This window comes from Mus caroli, chromosome 4, assembly GCF_900094665.2.
Source record: "Mus caroli chromosome 4, CAROLI_EIJ_v1.1, whole genome shotgun sequence".
NCBI lineage: Eukaryota > Metazoa > Chordata > Mammalia > Rodentia > Muridae > Mus > Mus caroli.
In genome coordinates, this window is record NC_034573.1 from 95,384,209 (window position 1) to 95,407,291 (window position 23,083).

The 23,083-nt window shown below is 39.7% G+C and overlaps 1 protein-coding gene across 4 annotated transcripts in view; it reads right to left on the minus strand.

Annotated features, from left to right (window-relative positions):
* Positions 1–500: 500 nt before the first annotated feature.
* The window catches only part of C4H1orf141 (chromosome 4 C1orf141 homolog), a 54,240-nt gene continuing 31,657 nt past the window's right edge, over positions 501–23,083 (minus strand). For 3 of the 4 annotated variants that reach the window (XM_021160293.1, XM_029475866.1, XM_029475867.1), the window contains 4 exons: positions 12,384–12,528; positions 6,570–6,639; positions 5,293–5,473; positions 501–1,572 (listed from right to left, as the gene is read on the minus strand). In XM_021160293.1, the coding sequence (XP_021015952.1) occupies positions 1,024–1,572; positions 5,293–5,473; positions 6,570–6,639; positions 12,384–12,528 (945 nt within the window). In that variant the 3' untranslated portion in view covers positions 501–1,023. The remainder of the gene's footprint in view (positions 1,573–5,292; positions 5,474–6,569; positions 6,640–12,383; positions 12,529–23,083) is intronic. The other variant, XM_021160294.1, reaches the window with a different exon arrangement.

Consider the following 23,083-nt stretch of genomic DNA (forward strand, 5'->3'; position numbering starts at 1 on the left):
TTTAATTATTGGAAATAAAAAATCATTATTTATTTTCACATTAAATTCTATTTAATAAAGGTATAAGTTAAACAGTCTTTTGTAGAATGATCGTGGAATCTATCACTACCTTTTTATTTCACGTTAGGAATTAAACTAGGATTTTGTGCATTTGAGAAAAATGGTGTAGGTTGAAGGCCTAGCCATTTGCCTGCCTTCAAAGACTGCTTTTAAGTGAAAAATATGTGGGATTCTATAGATTTGCATCCCAAATGAATTTGGGAATAAATTATTGAGTTCATGAAGAGTTCCGTGTTTATACTGGGTCAAGGAGGAAGAGTAAAGGAGTGGCAGTGGGACGTGGGAGTAGCCTGAAACAATGTATCCAGGACACTCACCAGTTGATAGGATTTTCTACCACAATTATCTCACTTACAGACCTTACTCATTAAGTTATTCCAAACTCAGAAGGAAAGCTAAATAATGCTTGGGAAACACAATAATGAAGTTCCAAACAGCTCTAACAGGTTTTATGAAGCCTTTTTAATCACATTACATTGATCATGTGACACGATTTCCCCATGAGTATCTAAAATGCTGGTCTACCATTAACTCCGTATTCAGTAAACTATTGGTGTATCTGTACTGATAGTCAACCATAGGACAAGGTTGTTGATATTTTGTGGCTTCTGGCAGCAACTTTCTCATCAATTTATGCCATAGTTGGTACTAAATGAGAATGTGCTGTAACCAACAGGGGTGTCTGGTAAGTATAATTGAGATAAGCCATGAATAGGCTAGAGAGATGCCTCATCCTGGAAAAGGTAGGCTCACAACCAAAAAGATAAATCGTGAATGAATCCCTCTAGTTCATAATTTCCTAATTATATCCCAGTGTTAGCTAACAATGTTGGTTGATCTTGAACCGAGCACTTCGGACTGAGTACTTCATCCATCAGAACATCAGGAATCAGATAATAATTTCTTCTATGATCTTGGAACCTGGTTCTTCTCGTTTTTAAATATTGCTGGGCAAATGATTCTTTATGCTCTCAAGCTTAGCAGGTTATCCAATGGGGTCATGTTGTTTAGTTTATGTATTTCAAATATATTTTTCAGAGGCTTGGAGTCATACTTGATAGGTAAGGTAGTAAGTTTGCGTGTGGGTGGTGGCTTTGTTTTGGAAAACCTTTCAAATCTGTTTGCCTTATAACTCTTTCCTTGAGTAACATCTTTATCAAAGTAGCCAACAAATTTTTTGCTTAAGCTGGAAAATGTTTGGGATAAATTATAACAAGTGTTAGGAGATATTTTCTTTGAAACCAGGCTGTCATGTTTCTTCTTTCGTTTCTCATTTCTACTCTTTTGGGCATATTCAGCAGAGAAGACTTGCAAATGTTTTTGCTGGACTATAGGTTCAGAAACAGCACTTGGTTCATCACTAAATAAAGCTTTGAGTACTTCATAATTTTTTTCTAATACAATATTCTTTTCTGTACATTTCATAGCATAGGGGGTAAACCTTTTTGTCAGGAACAGCATTTGTACATATTCAGTGTCATAGAAAATTATTGGATTTGCATGGGAATGTTCCTGTAGATTAAAGAAAAAAAATACTGAGTCATAAACCTATTGAAGCAAAGCTATATATACACTTTAAACATGAAAATGAAATTTTAAAATATTTTAAATGACTATAAAGAAGTATGCGATAACAATAATAACATTCAAATACATTTTTTAAAAAGGTGCTTTTCTATAATACACTTCCTTCTCAATAGCCAATAGCTTTATTAGTCACCAAATCCAAAGGCGTGGCTTTCTTAAATCCTTTCTGAAATGTGAGGTATATAGAAATTAAGTACATTTCTTAAATGCTTGTGGTATTGTGAGTGGAGAGAAGAGAGTGGGTAAGAAGAAACACTGTATGAGCATTCCTTAGAAGGCCATGCTCTAGAAAGAAAAGGAACAAACTATAGGGGTCCAGTCCCAACCTTTGGTTGTACTCCAGGCTCTGAGGCAGGACACAAAGATCAAAGGCCAAAAACTGATGATCTCTGGCCTTGTAACTCCCTCTTACTATTTTGTGCTAACAATAGCCAGTTTCTTAGTATTCTGTGGTTAAATGCCAGCTGGTTTCTGATAATAAACTCCTGCTGGCAGCAGCAGGAGATAAAAAAAAAATTACTTTCGTTCTTTTTTTTCTTTGACTCAGGCCTCTCACTGACCTGGTGAGACATTTAAAATTCCTTAACACTTAACACTGAGTCAGAGAAAAAAAAAGAAAGAAAAGAAAAAATAAGAGAAAGAAAGGCATTCATACAAGGATACACACATACTGGATGAAGCTGAAAATGACTGCACCCTCATTTATTTTTGGTTTTTAGCTCTTATACTCTCTCAGGATAATTGATCAAATGGTTTTCTGAGCATGTTTACATTCCATAAGTTCATAGTAAATACAATAGTTTATGTCATAAAATGACAGAGTTACGGTAGTAATGTTTACATGTCTTTCCGTTAAGACTAGTACCTGACTAAACATTAATTATGTTACTAGCTCCATAAGTTCATTATAAGTTTAAAGCAATAATTCTTTTTTATTTACTTATTTGTTTTTTATTAGATATTTTCTTTATATACATTTCAAATGCTATCCCGAAAGTTCTCTATACCCTCCCTCTGCCCTGCTCCCCTACCCACCCACTCCCGCTTCTTGGCCCTGGCATTCCCCTGTACTGGGGCATATAAAGTTTGCAATACCAAGGGGCCTCTCTTCCCAATAATTCTTATGTCACAAGTTAACACAGGTTTGTCAAGAGACAAATCATCTGCCTTGTGTTTCATTAGTTTTGAAGTTGTATATAAATAAACTAGTCAATATTTTATTTTCTGTACTTATACCTACAATAAGTTGTCCATTCCCGGTTTATGACCTTTAGTTACCAGACAATGGCCTCACAGCTAATCTAGAAGGAATGTTTGCCATGATCATAGTTTGTTCAAAGCCTGCTTTCTTATCCTAGTGCAATTAGCCTGTGACAGAGCCCTATTTATAGCTTTTAGGGGCTGGAAATTGCTTGTATAAATTTAAGAATTTTATACAATCATTATGGAATTATGAAATTATCAATTTGTCTACACAGCATTACTACATGAGATACATTTTTATGTCAATCTGCAGAAAACCTATCAAATAGCTAATGACCAGAAATCATTAAAATATGTAATAGTGACAGGAAAAGGTATATCAGCAGCAAGAAGCAATACTGGGACGAAGTCTCTTGGAACCTTGCCTCAGAGATCATACATCATAGACCATGCAAAACAGTGGTCCATCTCCAGAAATGACACTTGCATGCCTTTAGCCTTTCCTAGATGGCTTCTGACAACAAACCCCCAAAATGGGTTGAGTCAAAAATAATAAGAGACATTAGTGAATATAAACCCACATGATCACATATAGCTATTCTAATTTAAAAATTTTGAAATATGTCCATTATTATGATCATACCTTAGGACTTGATACAATACTTGGTAAAGGTATTTAATATATATTTGAATAAAGTAGCCAATTAATAGATGGATATAAAAATAGAACATGCTTTATTATAGTAATAACAAAATCTATAAAAGTTTATTTTTAATTATCATCCCCACACTTGCATAATTAATTTTCACAACCCTTAATTCTCTTTCTAGGTAAAAAGTTAGTTCCATGGAAACTAGTAAAGTATACATATTACCAGTATTTGCTTAGCAAACATTAAATCAATAATTGCTTCATTAAAAAATACATAGTAGCAATTTATTTCTTATAGCTTTGAAAGTTGGGAAGGCTAAACTCAAAAATGGAAAGGGCTTGGTGTTTGGTCTGTCCTTTATACTTGGCACTGTGTTGATGTCCCTTGTACAGAAAAAGATATAAAATCAGAAAACAGCGTAGTCAATTCCCTGGAGACCTTTGTAAGAGAACTGACCCCAATCCTGAGAGCTGGTGTAATCACCTCACAAATGTCTCCCGTGTGACCACTACACTAGCTTTTAATCTCCAGTGCCAGTTCCAGCCTATGGATGTGGGTGAGCAGAGACATACAAACCACACCAGGAGCCATACTTGGGATGGGTCATTCTGCTTCTTTACATAGCCTCAGGGAAAGGGGCTGTGCTTATTGAGTCCTTAGATAAGGAAGGCTTAGGTAGGACCTGAAGAAGTCGAGGTGCCAGAGGGATGGGAAGGTGCTGGCACAAAGAATTGGTTAGGTACCATTATAGGATGTCTGGACTAGGAGATGGACTTGAGGGAGCCTCCTCAGCTGAGGCAGAGCTTTGCCCTTCCATAGTAAACCTTGACATTTGCTCTGTCTTAGGCACAGAGATGGAGTCATCTGAATGAAGTCTTCAGCTTAGGTCCCCTAGACATGGAGCAAGTCAGTGTCTTGTGCTAGCTACAGCTGGGAGGTCTCTAGGTAGAATAAGACAGAAACAGAGCAGGAACCAAGGGCTAAATAAGCCCTGGACAGCAAGATAGCAAGTCTTTCCTAGAATGAAATCAGAAATTAGACTAATGGTACACAAGTGTTCTTAGCATGAAAAGTATTCCAATGTCTAGGACTCCCCAAAAGATGACCAAGGAACCAGTTTAACTATCCTTTGTCGATAAAAATATCACCAACTTAGCCACACTGATGGCCTTCACTTTAGTTTGGGTTTATCCACCACTATAGAGAATTTCTACCCTCTAAGTTAGTGATTCTCAATCTTTCTAATGCTGCAATCCTTTAGTACAGTTCTTCATTTTGTGACAACCCCAACCATAAGATTATTTTGTTGCTACTTCGTAACTGTCATTTTGTTACTTTTATTAATTATAAATATCTGATATCCAGGAGATCTGATATATAGTCTTTGGGGGAAGGGGTCAAGACCCACAGGCTGAGAACCACTGCTTTAAGTCTATGTGTTGTTAGGTAGAGATAGAAACTCGCTTCACCAGCCTTCCAGGAATGAGGCCAATCACATTGTCTATAAGAGTCTTCTGTTCAGAAGAAGTTGCCATGAAAAGGTGTGTTGGGGTGCGGTGGAGAGGACTAGTCTATTTAGGATTGCAGAAGCTATAGAAGTCTGACAAAGTGTCTGTCCTCTCCAGCTTCAAAGTTGTTAATTTCGACCTGTGATAGAGGCATAGAATCAGCAAAGCAGAATAGGCTTTGTTTGGATGCTTTCTCACAAGGAAGATTTCGAGTCACATTCTCTTTTTAGCCTTCCCAGGGCTTGTAATATTCATTTTCCCCAAATAGCAGTAGATCTTACCATGGAAGTATGAACTGTCCCTGCTGGACGAAGGTCAATTGTCTTTATTTTTGGATTTTTCAGTAGGTCCTCACGGTCCAGGGGAAGCATGATGCTCTGTTTGACTGGATGGGGCTTTCTGGCTTCATCATTTCTGGTTAACTCACTTTCTTTTGTAACACCCTTTGGAGGGTATTTTCCCCTGGAAATTAACATTGTTTAGGAAGTGATTTGAGCCAATCAGTTCTCTCCATACCTCTTTTTCAGGAAGTTATTATCAACATGCCCACTGATCCATCCATTAGGTATCAATCAGTCTGATAAGGCCATCCTTTCCTGCCTGCTTTGTGGGAAAGGCAGCAGGAGCAGAGGTGGAAACCAGACAGTTACCTGGGTACCTGTCATTTTCGCGTGGGGAGCATGATCTAGAGGCTGAGTAGAGGCTATGGGCAGAGAGGTGTTGGACACAAGCTTTCCTGGGGCTTTATAACAATTTAGTAAAGAGGGTGCAACACTGTGCACAGGCAAAACGAAAATAAGCTTTTCATCTCAGCTTTCCCTTGATTTAAGCTACAAGTGGGCTTATCCTTGCAGGCTTTTAAGCTAACCGGTAGCATAGACTAGGCAAAGGTAAGACAGATAGCCTCACTCACAGAGGGTGAGCCTGGAGGAGATGACAGAGCCTCAGAAAGCCCATCCTGTCAGTGGGTCCTGAGAGTGGACTCTGATATATTTCGTAGAGAATAGACCACGGCTCTCAGGCCACGATCAGCAGCCACAGGGGACCTAGGGAGGAACCCTGTGATCACTCGTCCTGACATTAGCACCGGGATCTGGTTCTGATCCTTGTCTAGTACCTTTATTTCCTTTTCCCAAAGGTCATCAAGACCCTTACTCATGCACACCTTACAGGTTCTGTCTTAGAGAGAAACAGAAGGGTGACTTAAGCCTAAAGAACCCATTCATCATTGTTCCAAAGTTGCAAAACATCCATCCCCATGGCCAACTTATTATGCAGAGATGCTGATGAGAAGGATCTAGATGCTAAGGAAAAACAAACCACTTTTCCACCTCCCCATGGAAATATAACTAAATTGGTACCTACTACAACACATACTTACACTCTCTATTTTCATTTGACTGCACTCAGTATAGGAAGCCCACTAGCAGACCAGTCTGGGGCTCCTCCTTTGATGGCATTATGACAGTAAATGTTAATAATAAGCAGAAAAAAATCATTATCCTGTATTATACAAGGCAAACTTGTTCTACCAGAGTTGTCATTGAACAATAATTACCTGCTTGTACTAGAATCTGCTGAGTGGTCTGTAGAATGCATGGACTTCTTAGTTCTGCTTTCATGTTGATCTGCAATTACAGATTTTCATAAAGGATACATAAGTACAATGCTACCTAGAAAATGTCTGAATGAAATATCTTACAGTTTAAAATAACATAGAAGGGCTGGAGAGATGGCTCAGTGGTTAAGAGCACTGACTGTTCTTCCAAAAGTCCTGAGTTTAATTCCCAGCAACCACATGGTGGCTCACAACCATCAGTAATGGAATCCAATGCCCTCTTCTGGCGTGTCTGAAGACAGCAACAGTATATTCACATATATAAAATAAATAAATCTTTAAAAAATTGTTTAAAATAACAGAAAACTTCTGGCATAGTGGCAAATTTGTAGTAGTTTGTTGACCTTTTTTGTGTGTGTTTGTGTGTGTCTGTGTCACGTGAGTGTAGGAGGGCAGAGATGTCAGACCACATGGAGTCAGAGTTACAGGTAGGTATGAGTTGTCTGATGTAGTGCTGGGAATCAAAATCAACTTGTCTGCAAGGGCAGTAAGTGTTTTTCACCACTGAGCCGTTTTGCCATCCATACTTCTTGAGTGAACAAAGTAGAAGAAAAGATAGAGCAAGACTTCAGTATTCAGCTAAGACAGTGCAAACATAAAGGAAGTGAAGAGTTTTCATGGACAAAAGTTGCAGGTTTATTCGCAGGCAGTAGGCAGAGTTGCTGAGAATAGTGTGGGCTTCTGAAACCCCAAAGCATGACCCCAGCGACAACTCCAACAGGGCCATACCTCCTACTCTTTTCCAAACACTTCATCGTCTGGGGACTAAGCACACAAACACATGATGAGTCTGTGGGGCCAAACTCATTCAAACCACCACATTCCACTCCCTGGACCCCTTGGGCTTGTAGGCATATTATAATGCAAACTGCATTTAGTCTAAGTTCAAAAGTCCCCAGAGGTTTCTGTCTCAAGACTGCTTAAAAGTCCAAAGTGTTTTAGGTATTTTCTTAACTGTAACCCTGTGTAAAAATAAAATAAAATAAAATAAAATAAAAACCAGCATTTCACATACTTCTAACATATAATGGCACCAAATACACATTACCATTCTAAAAGAGAACGGGAGCAGAGGGAGAAAATACTGGGCCAAAGATCCAAATCTAGCAGGGCAAACTCCAAATTCTACATCTCCATGTCTGATATCAAAGTGCTTTTCAGATCTCCAACTTTAAACTTTGTTGACTACAACACACTTCTTTCTCTTGGGCTAGTTTCACACACAGTCTACACCTCTCATGGTAGGTATCCCATGGCTCTGGCTGGCATCTGCAACATCTTAGGGTCTCCAATGCAATCCAGCTTCATGCAGTGACCTTTTGAGGCCTCCATGCAGGGACTGTGCTGTCAAACTGCTGGCCTTAGTGGCTTTCCTTAACAGTGGAAGAAGATTCCTTAACCCTTGTGGTGGTTTGAATAGCTTTGGCTCTCATAGACTCGTGTATTTGAATGCTTGGCCCACTGGGAGTGACACTATTAGGAGGTGTGTCCTTATTGGAATCGGTGTGGCCTTGCTAGAGGAAGTGTGTCACTGTGAGGGTGGGCTTTGAGGTCTTATGCCCAAGCTCTGCCCAGTGAGGGAGAGATTCTAGGTGTCTGTAGGAGAGTCTTTTCTTGACTACCTTTGGATCAAGATGTGGAACTCTTGGCTCCTCCAGCAACAAGTCTGCCTGGACACTGCCAAGCTTTCTGCTATGATGATAGCAGACTGAACCTCTGAAACTATAAGCCAGCCCCAATTAAATGTTTGCCTTTGTAAGAGTTGTTGTGGTCATGGTGTCTCTTCACAGCAATGAAACTCAAACTAAGATAGCCCTCTTCCTGTATCCTTTACTTTTAACCAAAACCACTGGCTGAAGCTGCCATTTTTTTCTGTTTGCTGGGGCTGAAAGCTGGGACACCCCGCCCACCCCCTAGGGTTTACTTTGACTTGTTGAGGGTTTCTAGGCCAGGGAAATCCCTCAGGCTTATTCTTTTCATGGTTGCAAGACTAGCTGGGTGGTGTCTTGTCCTTTATTCTATTTTGAATCTGGCTTATCTTACAACTTTTTGTCTCCTTCAGCACAGGACTTGACTCCAACTTTACATCTCCAGGCTGTTCCCCACCCCACCCCCTCAAACTGTCCATTTGTACTTCTTTTTGTCCAGCATGCTCCTTTTCATTGTAGATCTAGGTAAGAGTGATCACTAATAAACACACAACGCAGTCAGTATTGACTCTGACTATTGAAATCTCCTCTGAAAGTGCCTTTAGTCTAAAAATCTGCAATTTAGTCATCAGCCAACTTTTTGGACAAGGGCAAAAAGTAGCCACATTCTTTGCCAAAATTTCAAACTCTCCAATATTATTCCCTTCTGAAACCTCTTAAGACGGGCTGCCATAGTCCATATATCTCTCAGCACTATTTTCTTACTTGCTCCTACTAGTATGGCCCACTAAGCTCTGCTTCCAAAGTCTTTCATATCCCTCCAAACAACAAAATGCTCAGGCTTGTCAACAGCAATATGGCACTCTTTGGTATCAACTTCTGTCTTACTGTTCTATTGATATGAAGACACACCATTACCTAGGCAACTCTTACAAATGAAAGCATGTCACAATTTCAGAGGGCTAGTTCATAATGAAAGCAGGGAACATATACGAATGGCACTGGAACAGAAGTTGAAGCCTTACATCCTGATTTTCAGGTGGGTGGGGTCGGGGGCTGGGGAGTCAGGTGGGGAGAGAAGCAGATGCTCATGGCATGGGATTTTAAAACCTTTACACCCACCACCAGTGACAGATTCCCTCCTCCAACAAGGCCACACCTCCTAATCCTTTCCAAATAGGACATTAACTGGACTAATCATGCAGCTATATGAGCCTATCGGTGAGCCTAGTCTCATTCAAACCAGCACACATATCAGTGATACAGTCTGCTTTTTCTTGTCCTCAAGTAGTTTTATTTTAGTGTGCTGTTTGCTTTAGACTCTTCTATATTCTAGCAAATGTCATGATTAATATTGTTAGTAAAGTATTCACTCAAGTGACAGTAAAATAAAGCTATTTTGGAAAATCAAGGGTCAAAAGAATTAACAATACAGCACACATCCCTCCAAGAGTCACTAAAGGTTGTCTAGCTGAGGGAAGCAAGCGTGAATCCAGATGGCTGTGTTTAGAAGCCACTGGTGAGTGCACATGTTGAGAGGTTGTTACACATCCAATTGCTGACTTTTTAAACTAGCATCTGGAGAGGCTGGAAGATGCTCTAGTGGATGTACAGTGCTAGCTATGCAAGCTTGAAGAAACCCTGTCTGTAACTCCACCATTGGGAAGGTGGAGACAGATCCCCAGAGCAAGCTAGCTAGCTAAACCAGCCACACTGGTAAGCTCTGCATTCAACTAAAAGGCCCATCCCAATGAGTAAGGTAGAGAGAGAGTGATTGGGAAACACTCCTGACTTTAATCTCAAGCTCCCAAATGTGTACAAACACACAACCCAAACAATAAAAACTAATATTTTAAATTTTAAATTAAAATTTACTTTCTCAGGTTTTTTTTTGACAATTACATTCTTCTGTCCTGTTTTTTTTTTTTCTTAATTTAAAAAGAGATTTATTTTTATTTGTATGGGTATTTTGCCTTCATGTGTATTTTACTTTCATGTGTATCTGTGCACTATGTTTGTGCCTGTTGCCCATGGAGGCCAGACCTGGGACTGACAGATAGTGACATCCCACGCAGAGGCTGGGAATTGAACCAATGTCCTTTGGAACCAGAAGTCAGTGCTCTTATCCATGGAACCATCTCTCTGGTCCTTTAACTTTGATTTTTTAAAAACACTATTTTTGTATTAGATCTTTGAAAGACTCATACAACATGTTTTGCTCATACTCCCTGCTCCTTTAGCACTTCCCAATCCACTCCCCCCATCCCTTCTTTGAAGGAACACATCAAGGCCAGGTTGTGCTTCCCAGCTATTCTTGGATGTGTGGTATTCACTGGATTGCCATTGGCTTACCAGGCCTACACTTTTAGAGAAAACTGGTTCTACTCCTTTCAGAAGCTATCAGTTACCAGTAGCTCCTCGGCTAGAGGAGAGATTTCATGTTCACCCTGCCCCCCACCACCCATCTCCATGCTGGGAGTTGATCTGGCTTGAGCTATCATGCTGTCATAACCACTGTGAGTTCTTTCTGCAGCAGTCCTTCTGTGTGTACTAGATACTGTTTCCTTATAGCTGTCTTTGTAACTTTGCTTTATTGTGGTATAATTTATATACAATAATGTGTTTACATCTTAAGTGTATAGTATGGTGAATTGTGACAACATATTTGCTTATAGCTACACCTCATATCAAGACTCCAAAGATGGACTTAGAAGGGGAGGGGAAGGGTCACCAGACCTCTTTATTTGCTCTTCTATCCTTTCTTTTTCTTTAAGATTTATTTATTATTATACATAAGTGCACTGTAGCTGTCTTCAGATTCGCCAGAAGAAGGCATCAGCTCTCATTATGGGTGATTGTGAGCCACCATGTGGTTGTGGGATTTGAACTCAGGACCTTCGGAAGAGCAGTCAGTGCTCTTAACCCACTGAGCCATCTCACCAGCCCATGGATCTTTTCCTGCATTTCTGGTGGTGGCCACTCATTTTCTGCACTTTCTGGTGGCAAATTAACCACAGATGAAGAAGAAAGACCAAAGGGTTCCATGTAGCTGCTTGAATAATTTTTTCCAGGGATTTTTTTCCCTATTTCTTTCCATTTCAACCAACATCAGATGTTTTTCACTTCTCTTTGACAAAGTAGAGAAACAAATGATTGGACTTGATTTACACTTGAGAAAATTTAACCCTTTAGAAGCTTCCCCTTGATCTGTGTATCCTTCACTTTGCCTTCACCTTAGTTTGGGGTTGCACTGGGCTCCACTGAGCTCTCAGAGTTATTTTGGTGACTGGCTTTGTTTTTCTGAGTTTTTCTGAGCTATTTTGATTCTGGTGGGCTCTTTGGGCTCTTTGCACCCATGTATGACAGGCTTTGTCAACTTAAAAGGCTTTTGAAGTTGTGCTGTGCCACTGAGGTTCTGCTGGGTCATTTAGGACAAAGAAACAAAGGTTCTGAGGAGGTCTCTATGTAATGGCAACTAAGTATGGTTTTATGAGATGACTCCATAGTTGCTGCCAGGACTGGTGACCTAAGCTTGATACCCAGAATCTACATGATAAGAAGAGTTTCAGGACCATCATGTTGTCCTCTGACTTCTACACGTGAAAAGTAGGATGCATGTACCAGCATAATGCATGCATACATATACAACATAAAAATGTAATTCATATATTTAATTATGTTTTTGCTATCTGTGCTCCCTAGGAACATTCCCATTTGACTCGTCTTTTATAAACTTTGGTTTCTAAGCAGCGAAGAGGACAAGAGATGGAAACAGGGTTAGACATAATGGGAGCAAGGCCCCTGAAAGCAAACAGTTTAAATTCTTGTTCTTGGCCAGAAGCAGATGTCTCTGGTTCTGTTCTGGCTGGAGGTTGGTAGGGCCAGACTGGAGCTAATAAAATAATTTATAAATGGACTTGACATAAGCAGAGGTCTAAGGAACACAGACTTCGTATTTTTTTTCCAGTAGTGACTGATGTTACACAGTAATGGCATGTCATGTCTGTACATCCAAACAGGGCGCTTCCTTGGGCATATATTTCCTTGATGTTTATAATGTAGATAAGATGCTGCTACTTTTGACATAAACATATAATTTGTGTACCTGTAAATGGAGGGGAGACGTTTTCCTTCTTACTAGCATTGGATTCATTGGTGAGTTTGGGAGATAGGACTGAAGACTCCGCTGATTTTTTACACAGGTGTTTAGACCAAAGCTGTGGAAAAGGCAGGGGATTGGCGTATTCTGTCTAAACAGCAGGAGAAATGGAGACCTCTTAGAAAGTGTTTCTATCTGTATTCTCCCCGCACCCCGTCCACCGAAACAAGATCTCATGGATTCCAGGCTGACCTTTAGCTACTTCTTTTATTTATTTATTTTTAAAGATTTATTAATTTAAATATATGAGTACACTGTTGCTGTCTTCAGACACACCAGTCGAGGGCAGCAGATCCCATTACAGATGGTTGTGAGCCACCATGTGGTTGGTGGGACTTGAACTCAGGACCTCTGTAAGAGCAGTCAGTGCTCTTAACCATTGAGACATCTCTCCAGCCCCCTTTAGCTACTTTTAATCCTTCTGACTTCAGTTCTTGAGTACTGGGATTACAGGTATGTGCCACTCCATCCACAAGTTTATACTATAGTAAGAATCCAATCTAGAGGATTGTGTATACCAGCTATATAGCCTGGGGATAATTATTCACATTTCTAATATCTAATTATGATAACTACCACCTATGTGGCTCTTAAAATACTGTTTTTCAGTGCTGAGAATTGAACCTAGAGCCTCATGAATATTAATTAGGCAGGTGCTTCACCATTGAGATAACCCTTTGGAGATAAGTACCTTTGAATATGGCGTTTTATATAATCCACCCCTTGGGCTGGTGTTATCATTAACACTTTATGAATAAGGAAACAAATCTGAAAAGATTTGCCTAGGTTTGTGTACTAATTGTTATTTCCCTTTTCAATCAAAGTTGGACTTCATATTCATAAAAAAAATATTTTTTGAAACGTAACTGAAGTTCAAACCAAGGAAATGATCCAGCTCTGTTCTAATAGCATGGGAACGACAGCAGAACAGTTCTGAGTAGGGGCCAGGAAGGTGGGATGATAGAGCATGGTACTGCTCAACTTCCTCTGGCCTCTGCCCACTTGGACATGGATGCTTAGGACCCCTCCACGAATATGCATATATCACACACAAGCACAGTACACGTGTGCATATGCATACCATAGAACAACAGCAAAACACATTTCAAGTTAAAGAGACAGTCAAGGATTTTCCAGAAAGGAATTGAGTATAGAGAAGGTAATTTCAAAGATGGACGTGTGAGATCGTGTGGCATTAAAAACGCTCCTGCACAGTACATTGTTCCGAGTGAAGAGGTGGTCTGCAGAACGGGAAGAAGCATTTGCTAACTATGCCATCAGGCAGGGAACTGATATGTAAGATTCATAAATAACTGCAATAAACATCAAGAAAACAAGCCAACCACATAGTAAATAGGGGAATAAGCAGAATCATTTTCAAAAAAAGAAATAAATATGGCCAATAAATAGTTGAAAAAGGGTTCCTATCCTTAGCCATTACTTAAATAAAACTAAAATTTCTTTAAGATTCCATCTTGCTGGTAAGGACCTATTGCTGCAGACAACACCTACATACATATCTCACTGAACACAGAGAAGCTGAGCTGGTATCTAACCAGAGCCTTCACCCCTACTGCACAGTGTTTGTGGTACTGGAAAGAATTCTGCATGCTACCAGAGCAGAAAGGTAAACACCAAACCCACATAAACGCTTCCATATAACAATGGTGACCAATGGTGCAATCATGGTACAGAAGTTGTGGGAGTAACCAACCACTGTCTGATTGGATTCTAGGCTGCCTATTCTATGAGATGAAACCCATACTTGACAGCACTTCGGTGGCCAAGAACTTGAGACTAGATAGAGCAGGGACCTAGAAGAGAGCCAAATACTACTCTTCTGGTAAAGGAAGGTAGCAATAAACGACTCCTAGTGACTGCTATAGTCGTAGATAAGTACCTTGCTTAGCCATCATCAGAGAAGTTCCCTCCTGCAGTAGATGGGAACAGAGACCCACAACTGGACAATGTGCAGAATAAGAGACCTTGTAACACTCACTTCTAAATGTGATGTCTCCATCAAATTCCTCCTGTCAGGAAGAGGAAAAATTGCCACAGAGAAAGTAGAAAGAATGCAAAAGCCAGTGGGGATGGAGGACTCTAAGGAAACCATGGCTTCCTGGCACAACAGGCCTGACATACATTATAAACCATAGAGACTGGAGCGGCATGCACAGGGTCTGACAAGTACAAGCTAGTGGGCTCCCAGTAACGAGGGAGAAGTAAACACAATATCCCATCACTGACCAGGAAGCTATATCCACGTGACCATGGCTCACAAGGAAAACTCGTCTCCAATAGAGTCTCACTGGGTATTCAAACCACACCAGAACAGGCCCCATGCCCAGCAGTAGTTGGCCAACTCAAAATGAACTCAATGGTAGTAGTTTTGGAAATTTTTCTGTCTGATGTTTTGTCTGGATCTTTCTTCCCTTCCCTCCCTCCCTTCCCCTTTCTTCCTTTCTTTCTTCCTTCCTTTCTCTTTCTTTCTTTCTTTCTTTCTTTCTTTCTTTCTTTCTTTCTTTCTTTCTTTCTTTCTTTTTTCTTTCTTTCTTTCTTTCTTTCTTTCTTTCTTTCTTTCTTTCTATCTCTTTCTTTCTTTCTTTCTTTCTTTCTTTCTTTCTTTCTTCTCTCTCTCTCTCTCTCTCTTTCTTTTCCTTTCTTTCTCTCTTTCACCTTGCTTGTCTTTTGCTTATATATTATGATTTCTGGGGTAAAAAAGGTTCCATCATACCCTAGTCAAAATAGCAATTATGAATAAAATCTACTTTTGTCAAATGTTGATGATATGGGGAAAGAGGAACCCTTATACACTCTTGGAGGAATGTAAATTATTATAGGTATGATGGACATTAATGTGGAGGTCCTCCAAAAAACTAAAACTAGAATGACCGTGTGACTGAACTCTTCCATTCCTTTGTATCTACTCAAAGGATGCCAAGGGTTGTACCACAGAGCTACTTATTTATTGCTACCCTACTCACAATAACTAAGAAACAGAATCTTCCAAGATCTTCACCAGTAGGTTATTGAGCAAAGAAAATGTGATGTTTAAGCATAATGGAATTTTGTCCCTCCATGAAGGGAAAGGAGGCCATGACATTTGCAGGAAATGAATGCAATGACAAGTCTTTATGTTCAGCAAAGGTAAGCCAGACTCACACACTACTAATAGTTTCTCTCATCTGCAGACTCTAGTTTTAAATTGTGTGTGTATATGCACGTGCACACACACAGAAATCATACAAGTTAAGACAATCATAAGAAAGGAAGAGATCTTAAGGTGGGAAGGTGCTTTAGTTATGGTTACGCTATTTCTAATAAAACATCATGACCAAAAAATCACACCGGGGAGGAAAGGGTTTATATGACTTACACTTCCATATTCCATTCACCGTCCAAGGAAGTCAGGACAGGAATTCAAGCAGGGTAGAGACCTGGAGACAGGAACTGATACAGAGGTTGTAGAGGGTGCTGCCTACTGGCTTTTCCCCCATGGCTTGCTCAGTCTGCTTTCTTGTAGAAACCAGGAGGACCAACCTGGAGATGGTACCACCCACAGTGGGCTGGGCCCTCCCTATCAATCGCTAATTAAGATCACTAATCACTAATGAATCACTAAGTGCCATATAAGCTGGATCTTATGGAGGCAATTTTTGTTTTTGTTTTTCTTTTTAAATTTATGTATTTATTCATCATATTAGTGCTCTATCTGCATGTACACCAACATGTTGGAAGAGGGCATCAAACCCCATTATAGATGGTCCCGAGCTACCTCGTGGTTGCTGGGAATTGAACTCAGGACCTTTGGAAGAGCAGTCAGCTATTAACCTCTGAGCCATCTCACCAGCCCCTTGGAGGCAGTTTTTAAATTAAGTTTCCCTTCCTTCAGATAACTAAGTCTAGTTTGTGTCAAGTTGACATAAGACTAGTCAGTATAGAGGCTACAAGAAAAACAAAACTAAAAGTGCACAGAGCAATGGAACACATGTAATATACATGTAACATGATGAGCCCACAGCTGACTCTCTATAGAGTAGCCATACTCTACTCAGTAGGGAATCCTTGAAGACTCCTGCTCTAAGGTCATGAAGAAGAGAAGAATCTCCACTTTGACCAGTTTTAGTCAACACAGGACTAGAAGTCCCAGGCCAAAACTATCAGGCAATGGAAAGAAATTAAGAGTATCCAAATCGGAAGAAAGGTAATCAAGTTGTTTCTATGTACAGAAAACAAGATCTTATTTATAGAAAAATGCAAATATTTCAACAAAAACCCATTAGACTTGGTGAATAAGTTTAGTGAAGTGGATGATACAAAATCTACATACAAAACTAGCCAATAAAGCTGAGAGAGAAATTGAGAAAGCCACTGTAATTGTGAGAGCTGTAAAAAGAAAAAAAATAGCCAATTTTATCAAGGAGATGAAAAAAAATGACATAAACACATCACTGTTGCAGAATGTTTTTTTTTGTGTGTGTGTATTCTGATGCTGATTTCTACAGACATCTGGCTACAGTCTTGAGGGTGGCAGGGTCAAGCATTTCCTGTCTCGATGTTATGTAAAAATTGTTTTCTAACACCTCTGATTGATTGATATAAGAGCTGATCAGCCAATTAGCTGAGCAGAAGAGGAGAGGAATTCTGATCCCAGGCTGGAGATCGTTGGAGGAAAGAAGGACCAGGAGAAGATGAAGGTGTAGAGAAACCACGTGAAGAGAGCAGGAGGATTCTCCACGAGGTCATGATGAGAGAGACACACATGGAGCAGAGCAAGCCGGGGCAAGACCAGATGCCAGTAAAGGACTATTTGTCAAGGTATTAGCAGCATAGTTAGGTTAGAGTATTGCAGAACCTTCCCAGCTTAGGCTTGTAGCTTAAAATGCCAACCATGTCAGGAGCTAAAAGGGCTAGATCACACATGGAAATGCCCTATAGTTACTTAGGAGCAAAAGGGGTGCTAGACACCCCTACCCCCGCCACTCACCCCCACCCCCCGCCAAAGAATTGCTTTATACACCCTGAAAGGGGAAACATCCTATGTTCACGAATTGGAAGAATTACTAATGTTAAACTGTGTCCATACTGTCTAAAGCAACTTACAGATTTACCTTATTTAGCTGACAGCCACATTCTCCAAGTCTATGTATAAAACCCCCAAATTTTGTGCTACCACCAAAGTCCCTAAATGGCCAAAGAAATTGGCCTAAAGGAAGAGAAAAAGCTGGAAAGAGCAGAATACCAAAGTTCAAAACAAATCACAAATCAGGCATGGCAGCATACGTGCAATCCCAGGCTTTAGGGGTTGAGTGTTAGCACCTTGAGCCTAGTTTGGACTACAAGAGAGTGTCTGTCTTTTTTTTTTTTTTTTAATTAGAATTATGGTGCAACTCTATATAGGCTTGCCTAACAAGAGCCAGGCCTGGGTTCCCTGCCCAGCACAAAAGGAAAGATTAAGCTCTATTGTTGTAGACCACAGTGAGGTGACTATAGTTACACATTTCAAAATAACTAGCTGAGAGCATTTGGAATGTTTCTCAACACAGGGAAGTAAATGTTTGAGGTGATGGATATACTACTGATAATTATGCATTGTACGTGTGCGTTAAAATATAAACATGTAACTGAACGTAGTTATTATGCACCAGTTAAGTCTATTTCAAATAACCAGGCCCAAATAGATTGATGGATGAGTTCTTTCAAACTTTCATGTAGGAAACAGACAAACCAACTAACCAACCAACCACAAAAGGAGCCTGTGTCAATTAACTTAAACAAACAAACAAACAACAAAATCCTTTTCAGTTGTTTACATGATCGGGCGTAGTCTTAACATCAAAGCCTGAAAAGATGATGTAAAAACCTACACTCTAATCTCATAATGTTAGGATTTTTTTTTAATAACACACGTAGAGTGCTAAATAAGATGCTAATTAACAATATACAATTTTTTTTTTCAAGACAGGGTTTCTCTGTATAGCCCTGGCTGTCCTGGAACTTCAAATGAAGTTATATGAATGCAAGGTCTCTAAGAGATAATGTTTTTTATAATTCATTTCTCAGTGAGCTAAAATGGCAGGAAAATGATGTAATTTTTTGGTTACTGTTTCAGTATTTGCTTGGTTGCTTGTTTGAGAAAGGGTCTTCTTGTGTGACCCAGGCTGGCTTTGCTGTTGCAATCCTCTTGCCTGTCTGGTGCTGGGATTACAGGCAGGTACCACCACACCAGGTACAATATACTATAAATAGTATACTCAATAGCAACAATACTATAAATGGGTCTGTGTGTTGAGATGAAACCACTATTACAAATAGAACCACAATAAATCTATACAATATAACTATTTTAACACAATTTTAAAGTTTATGACTGTAAAACTAACAACCAGTAGCATAGCTGAGACAATGAACCCAGTAGTCTATGAATTGGTGAGAGTGACACCCAATTGGGATGATACACAGGTCTATGATTGCAGCTCCTTGAGAGACTAAGGTTGGAGGATCACAATTTTGAAGCTACCCTGGGGCAGCATTTTATTCATGTTATTAGCCTCAAAACAAAAAATAAGAGAGGGTGTGTGTTTCGGTGGTGGGGTCTAGACCACTGGTAGAGCACTGCCCAGCATGTGCAAGTCCATACATTCAACCCCTAACCTATGCAAAAAAAGAAAACAAAGAAGAAAAAAGTGACATCCATCATTGTTTATGAATTTTTAGAAAGGACGGAATAATGAACTAGAAATAATGATGGAACCTGTACACTCATGAAAACACACACACACACTCACAGAGAGACAGAGACAGAGACACATACACAGAGAAACAGAGACATACACAGAGAGATAGAGAGACAGAGACAGACAGCACACAAGCACTTACTTGTAAAAGAGAAAAGAAACTGAGCAAACACACCAAACCGGAAATGCCTTTGGCAATTCTGATTCACCATGAGTAAGCAGTCTCTTATCAGGAATGCCCTACCTCAGATAAGAAATAGCACAGACACACACACACACACACACACACACACACACACACACACACACACTTCTATCTCTCTCTCCTCTCATTTAGCAGAGTGAAAGAAAATAGTGACAAAGATAAACCACTGAATTCGGTCTAACTGATTTGAAGAGAGTGAAGTTGGCGTTTATATGAGGTTTCACTGGACGGCAGGCTGCAGCTGGCTTTGAGCATACACTTGATAGTAAAGCCACTGGCCAGGAAAAAACAGGACAGAGTTCAGGGCAACCAAAGCTGCTGGAAGGTGATGGGGGAAGGCTAAGAAGAGAAAGCCAACAGGGCGGTTTCTGACCAAGTCTCTGGCTGACTCAGATCCACACCGTTTGGGGAAGACTATAGTCAGCTAGCTAAGATGAAAATAACCAAGCTAAAATACAAGCTGTTCTTTAAGAGTATTTTGTCTTTTCAATGCATCAAGGGGAACTGATAAGACAATGTTTTTTGAAGGTAGGGAACTGAATGTCCTAAACACAACAGTCATGACATTCAGCAAATCCAAGTTGATGTATAGAGAACCAGGAAAATGAAGCTTCAGTCAAAAAAAGTTAAGTGAGGGTAGCCCTAAGGGGATCCAGATAGTAAGAGATTTTAAAATTTTTCTTGTGTATAAAATAATGGGTTTCATTTTGACATTTTCATATGTGTATAACATGAATTTTGAACCATTCTACCATTACTCTCCATTGCTTTCCCTCTTCCTCTTTCATTGATGCTTTCCCTCAAATCTTAAAAAAGTGAAAATTATAAGGCTAAAAATAAGTAATACTTGAATTTAAAAATATCTCTGGCTGAATTTAAAATAGAGAGATATAAAAGCAAAAGTTTAGGAATTTACAGATAGAATACTGAAGTTATATATGTATATACACACACATGCACACACACATACACACACACACACACACACACATATGTGAATCAGAAACCTGTGGAACAATAACTATACACATGCCTGAGTAACAGAAGGAGAGGCCAGGGAGAATGGATTAGAATAATATTTGATGCGATGAGGCTGGTATGTTTCTTTATTTTGGCAAAACACATGAATAGTAAATTCTGGAAGCTTAGAGAAGTCTATGAAGAATCAATATGAGAAGGACCATAAGTGGGCACAGAGTCAAACTGCTGAGACCCAGACATCATGGAAAAACTTTGAAAGCAGTGTGAGAAATAAGATACAGGACCAGCAACTCAAACCCGTGCTCAGAAGAGAACCCAGGACCTGTGAGGCAAAGGATGCTGGCACATTGACATGGGAAAAGTGAAAATATCACTCAGATACATATTAGTAAGGCAGAGTTTTGTATCAAATAAAAATTTCCTTCAGAAATGTCTTTAAAAGAAAACTAAGGTTTTGGTGCCTGTGAACCTCTACAACAAAGTACTTAGAAATTCATTAAGCCAAAGGAAAATACGAGAAACTTAGCTTCAGTGATGACAGGGAAAAAAATCAGATCTGGTTAATATTCAGTTATTTTTATATATAAAGAGAAACACATATGTTTCTTTGAAATATTCAGGAGTGTCAAAAGCAGAAAATTATGACTATGTATAACAGTACAAATGATAGGGTAATAAAAAGATTTGTACCACCATAATGTTCAAAGCTTTCTTTCATCATTTATTTTTCCAAGACAGGGTTTCTATGTGTAGCCCTGGCTGTCTGGGAACTAGCTCGCTCTATAAAACAGGTTGGTCTCAAACTCACCAAGGTCTGCCTGCCTCTGTATCCCAAGTGCTGGGATTAAAGGCAAGTGCCACCATGGCCCAGCCCATTCAAAGCTTTCTACATCAGTAGTATGGTTTTACTCTAAAGAAGTGGTTTTCAACCTTCCTAATGCTGTGACCCTTTAACACAGTTCCTTATGTTGTGGTGACCCCCAACCATAAAATTATTCCATTGCTACTTCATAACTGTCATCTTGCTATTGCTATGAATTGTCATATAAATATCTGACATGTAGGAGGATATTTGATATGCGACCTCCAAAGGATCATGACCTACCGGTTGAGAACCACTGCTCTAACAAAGTATGAAATGGTAATATGTTTTAATATGCATAGAAAATATCAAAACCTCAAACAAGTATAACATGTAGTTGAAATAGAAAATTAAAATAATTTAATCTACGTGATGATTTGAAAGAATGGCTCCCACAGGCTCATATATTTGAATTCTTGGCCCTTAGTTGGTGGAACACTTTTGGGAAGGATTAGGAGGTGTGGCTTTATTTGAGATGTGTTAATGAGGGCAGGCTTTGAGGTTTCAAAAAAACCTATGCTATTGCTAATTATCTCTGTGTCCCTGTCTCTCTCCCCTTCCTCTTCCCACCCTTCCTGCTTGTGGATCAGATGTAAATTCTCAGTTACTGCTGCCACACCATGCCTGCCTCCCTGCTTCCATTCTCCCTGCCATGATGGTCATAGAAAAAACCCTTTGATACTATAGGCAAGTCCCCAATTAATTTATTTTATAAGTTGCCTTGATCATGGTATCTTTTCATAACAATAAAAAAAGTAATTAAGATGAATCAAGTAATCTCAAAGGTGACAAGAAGAAAGGAACAGAGGAACAGTAAAACAGAAGAAATATTAGGTTTGAGTGTGAAATGTTTGTCACAGACTCATTAGTTAGAATGTTTGGTACTGTCTTGGAAATGGGACATAGCTGGAGAACACAGGAAATGCGAATCAAAACAACACTGAGATTCCACCTCACACTAGTAAGAATGGCTAAGATCAAAAATTCAGGTGACAGCAGATGCTGGCGAGGATGTGGAGAAAGAGGAACACTCCTTCATTACTGGTGGGATTGCAAGCTGGTACAACCACTCTGGAAATCAGTTTGGCGGGCCCTCAGAAAACTGGACATAGTACTACCGGAATATCCAGCAATACCTCTCCTGGGCATATACCCAGAAGATGTTCCAACTTGTAATAAGGGCACATGTTCCACTATGTTCATAGCAGCTATTTATAATAGCCAGAAGCTGGAAAGAACCCAGATGTCCCTCAACAGAAGAATGGATACAGAAAATGTGGTACATTTACATAATGGAGTACTATTCAGCTATTAAAAACACTGAATTTATGAAATTCTTAGGCAAGTGAATGTATCTGGAGGATATCATCCTGAGTGAGGTAACCCAATCACAAAAGAACACACATGATATGCACTCACTGATAAGGGGATATTAGCCCAGAAATTTGGAATACCCAAGATACAATTTTCAAAACACATGAAACTCAAGAAGAAGAAAGACCAAAGTGTGGATACTTCATTCCTTCTTAGAATGGGGAATAAAATACCTATGGATGGAGTTACAGAGATAAAGTTCAGAGCAGAGCCTGAAGGAATGATCATCCAGAGACTGTCCAACTTGGGAATCCACCCCATAAACAACCACCAAACCCAGACACTAGGCAGATGCCAACAAGAGCCTGCTGATAGGAGCTGTCTCATGCGAGGCTCTGTCAGTGCCTGGTAAATACAGAAGTGGATGCCACAGTCATGCATTGGACAGAGCACAAGGTCCCCAATGAAGGAGCCAGAGAAATACCCAGGGAGCTGAAGGGGACTGAAGCCCCATAGAAGGAACATCAATATGAACTAACCAGTACCC